The 4,232-nt window shown below is 38.7% G+C and overlaps 1 protein-coding gene across 1 annotated transcript; it reads right to left on the bottom strand.

Moving 5' to 3' along the window:
- Positions 1-637: 637 nt before the first annotated feature.
- LOC112198995 (receptor kinase-like protein Xa21) lies at positions 638-3,958 on the bottom strand. Its single transcript, XM_024340068.2, has 3 exons — positions 3,262-3,958; positions 1,565-3,148; positions 638-1,068 (listed from the first exon to the last, which is right to left on the bottom strand). The coding sequence occupies exons 1-3, from the start codon at positions 3,956-3,958 to the stop codon at positions 725-727; spliced, it is 2,625 nt and encodes an 874-aa protein (XP_024195836.1). The 3' UTR covers positions 638-724.
- Positions 3,959-4,232: the final 274 nt, after the last annotated feature.

Below are 4,232 nucleotides of genomic sequence, written 5' to 3'. Positions count from 1 at the left end.
ATTTAACGGCTCCGTGACAGAAATTGGTCATAGGTACGACGTTGATATGAAAAAATGAGTCCAGGTATCACATTAATAACATTCAGAATTCAGGTATCATTGTGAAAGTCACCAAAGTGTCCCGACACTGTTGGTGAATTTTTCCCATACTTTTTATGGTCTTACTTTCTGTGAATGAGTTGATCAGCAGGGATTTAACGAGTTTTTCAAGGACGATTCATATATAAAGGTTGATGCTCTCTGTTTTGTTTGCAAGTGCTGCTGCTTAAAAAGTTCCCCTTTCCCGGTTCAACAAGGAGACAATATTGCCTGACAAACACTCTATCTCGTAGAACTTGGACCATGGGTCATTTAAGATCCAGAAATTCTAGTTTCATTTAGCTTTAATCAAACAAAAGTCGGTTTGGGCTGCTCCAAATATTTATTTTGGACCCAAACATCTGCCTAAATCACTCGAATCCCATTACACCACGATAGGAAACAGGGTTGAGAACAATACCAAAAGTCCCAAAGGAGAGATTATCTTGAAGAGAAATTTATTATTCATGTAATCAAAACAGAAATACTAAATGATGCGGGACATACATACTAAGTTATCGCCAAGAAAAAACAATCAGGTGTATGCTCGAATGACAAACTGAAAACTGAGAAATAACAGCGCTATGCAAATAGAAAAAGCCCAGGGCCCAAGGCTAAAGGATGGATGTTAAACACCTCAGCTGTCTCATTCTTGTAGTGCCACTTTTATTTTCTTGAGCTTGGGCACCACATCCTTGATGTCCATTCTATCCTCTGCTACTTCTTCGGAACACCTCAAGCCTATTTCGAGGATGAACATAAGGATAGATTCTGTGGCAAACATGTCTCTTCCCTCTTCTAAGCTCAATAAGCCAGCATCCACCACTTCTAGAACATTATCAGGGATAGACACATTTACCCATTGCCTCAAAGTCACTTCTCCAGCAAACATTTCATCAGTAGGTTTCTTTCTCGCCATTATTTCCAGCAACATTATCCCGAAGCTATAAACATCACCACTTCTGGACACTTTTCCTGCAGAACCATACTCTGTTTACAAGCATCAATTACAAACAAAATTTAATATCAGTATTCAGTACTCCACCAAGTATAAACTGTAAAATGCTACAAGTTTCTACAGAACTCCAAAATGTATGTTAAGATTTTGATAGCCTTAAAGAAATGCTATGAGTACTTGACTTGTAATCTGGTAATTAGCATCCTGGTTGATGAAACATTCTGGGGGGGCCAAGGCACAAAACATCAAGATAATTAAGCTCAGTATAGCTTTTTATTGTAACGCAGATTTTCTTTCTTTTTTTTTTTTTTTTGAACATTATGTAAAAGATTATCTAAGAATATAAAGGAAACCAATTTCATCTTTCTTAACTCGTATTTACCTGATGTTTAATCTACTTATAATGCATCGATCTAAGACAAAGACATAAGACAAAATTCCATGGTTATTATTATCCATGAACTAAACCACAATATATTAGTTTTATCATGTAGCAATAAATTAACAAAAGTAAATATTTAGAGTTACCTGGCGCTGCATAACCCACAGTACCGATGGTTCTTGTCTGTGTTGCGTCTTTATTTTTTGCTAAAATTTTTGCGAGACCGAAGTCTGCAAGATGTGCAACCATGTCTTCATCAAGAAGGACATTGCCAGGCTTCACATCACAGTGCACCACGGTTTCTGCATGACCATGATGGAGATATTCCAAAGCAGATGCAATATCGATTAACATGCTCACTCTTTGCAGGATACTGAGACAGTAGTTGTGAGAGTATAACCACTTCTCAAGACTGCCATTAGACATGTACTGCAGCACCAAAGCTCTTATTTCAGGGCTAGAACATGTAGTTATGACCTTAACAAGATTCCTATGCCGGTTTGTTCTCCACACCTTGCATTCTGCATCAAAACTTTTTACAGCACCCTCCATTTCCAGCTTAAGAACTTTGACAGCAATGGTTATCCCATTAGACAGTATCCCCTTGTACACCGAGCCAAAACTTCCCACTCCAAGCAAGTTTCTTTCACAAAAGTCATTTGTAGCCTGACGGAGTTCTTGATATGATATCACAATATGCTCCACTGTTGTTAACTGTTCAGCTGAACTCGAAGTCTTGCCTCTCTTTCTTTCTCCATACCTTGTCAACATGTAACAGAGGGCTATGAGAATCAGTGTTGATGCAATGGCTGGAAGAACATATTTGGCCAGCAAACGAGTGGCCACTTTTGATTTTTGCGTCCTATGAGTCGTGCAAGGTGGGACTCCAAACTCTCGTCTCCCACATAGTACTTTATTCTCCAAAAATGACTGGGCACTGAAGTTGAGGAAACGTCCTCCAGAAGGGACCTCTCCGGACAGGTAGTTGAACGAGAGATTTAAGTAATTGAGAAATTTGAGTTTCTCAAGACACTTTGGTATTGCACCAGAAAGATTATTGAATGATAAGTCCAACAATTCCAACCCTTTCAGCTGATCACAAAAAGTTTGTGGAACAGAACCTGTAAAGAAGTTGTGTGACAGATTAAGAGAGCTCAGAGTTTGCAAACTGCCTATGGTGCTTGAAATGTTTCCGGTAAATTGGTTTTGAGATAAATCTATCTCTTGAATAGCATTCAACTTGCTCAACCTTGGAGGTAAGTTCCCATAAAAAGAATTGATTGACAGATCTAGGAACAGGAGATTTTCAAGGTCCCATAAACCCAATGGTACTGATGATGTCAATCTCTTGGAACTTAGGAAAACACTCTGAAGGTGGATGAGGTTTCCTATGCAAGTTGGGATTGATTCAGAGATTTTATTATTTTGTAGTGATAGTTCCCCCAGGTTCCTCAAAAGACAAAGCTCGTCGGGAATAGAACCTTCTATACTGTTGTTGCCAAGATTCAATCTTTGCAGCCTCTCCAAACCTCCAATTGACTCTGGTATATTTCCACTCAGATTGTTGTTAGCCCAACAAAGGCGCGTCAAGCTTTTCAAAGAACCAATTCCCTTGGGTATGTGGCCCTTAATCTGGCACTTGTCTATGCAAAACAACTGGAGAGGAGAAGAAGAATTTCCAAAGGAGTTTGGTATGGTGCCATTTAAAGGATTCTCAGACAGAACTAATTCTTTCAGGAAAGGGCAATTAAACAAAGAAGAAAGAAAATCAAGTGTAGGAACTCCGGGATCTCCTGTTAATTGATTTCCCCGAGATGAAGAGTTTCGAGGAGATTTAAGCTACCAAAATTCTTGGGAATTGGTCCGTAGAGAGAGTTGTTTTTAACCTGAAATGAATGGAGCTTTGTAAAATTTGCAAAATAGGATGGGACATGTCCAGTAATTTTATTGTTAGCAAAAGAGATGAATTCAATGCTAGGAAGCCGAACTGCAGAAGAGGAAGGAAACTTTCCTGAAAGGGCATTATCGGATGCTTCAATAACTTGCAGAGAAGAGATATTGAATATTTCTGGAGGCACTGGTCCGCTTAGGCCATTCCTACGAATCAAAAATTTGACCAATCTAGAAAGACGTCCTAAATCACGAGGTATGCTTCCCTTAACGTTATTCTGCGTTAAACCCAAGGATTTCAAGCTGGACAAGTTACCTATGGTAGGAGGTATAGTACCAGTGAGGCCATTAAAATCAAGATAAAGTTCTTCAAGGTTTTTGAAGTTGCCAATATCTACTGGAATTTTTCCCACAAACTTGTTTTGTGATAAAGACAATATGACAAGCTCTGTACAATTGCTGAGGTAAGGAAGCTGGCCAGTGAATTTGTTGTCAGTAAGAGAAAGGAATTGAAGTCTAGGCCAAGAATGGCAGAGATCAACATCAAGAAAACTTCCAGAAAGGTAATTTTTGTGCACAGAAAAAGTACATAAAGAAGACAGGTTAAACAGGGAAGAAGGAAGTGAACCAGTAAGGACGTTATAGGACATATCCAATACTACTAATGTTGAAATGTTACCCAATATTGGTGGAACTTGTTAGGAACCCAGGTGTTAGAATTCTTGTGTTACTGGGACTCTTGCTATCTATTTTCTAAACGCACCGTTTTACTTATTTTGGTGCTGCGCACCGTTTCAGTATTGTAGATGGAATTGTCCATCAGCTGCCTATATATATCCATTGTCTGCTTGAAGAGTGATATCAATGAAAAATCAGTTTCTATCTACTTATTTTCTTTAGTTTTCTCTCATTTCTTTCCTTTAC

This window comes from Rosa chinensis, chromosome 4 (genome assembly GCF_002994745.2).
Source record: "Rosa chinensis cultivar Old Blush chromosome 4, RchiOBHm-V2, whole genome shotgun sequence".
Taxonomy (NCBI): Eukaryota; Viridiplantae; Streptophyta; class Magnoliopsida; order Rosales; family Rosaceae; genus Rosa; species Rosa chinensis.
The sequence above is the reverse complement of the archived record's forward strand: the minus strand, read 5'-3'. Positions and strand labels throughout refer to the sequence as shown.

Bases quoted from the DNA above. Each gene is read 5' to 3' on its own strand.
- LOC112198995 (XM_024340068.2), bottom strand. From the start codon at position 3,958: ATGTCCTATAACGTCCTTACTGGTTCACTTCCTTCTTCCCTGTTTAAC. The intron at 3,149-3,261 runs GTAGCTTAAATC...CTTTCCTGAAAG, and splicing joins ACCAATTCCCAAGAATTTTG to AATTAGTTCTGTCTGAGAAT. The intron at 1,069-1,564 runs GTAACTCTAAAT...GCTTGTAAACAG, and splicing joins TGTGGGTTATGCAGCGCCAG to AGTATGGTTCTGCAGGAAAA.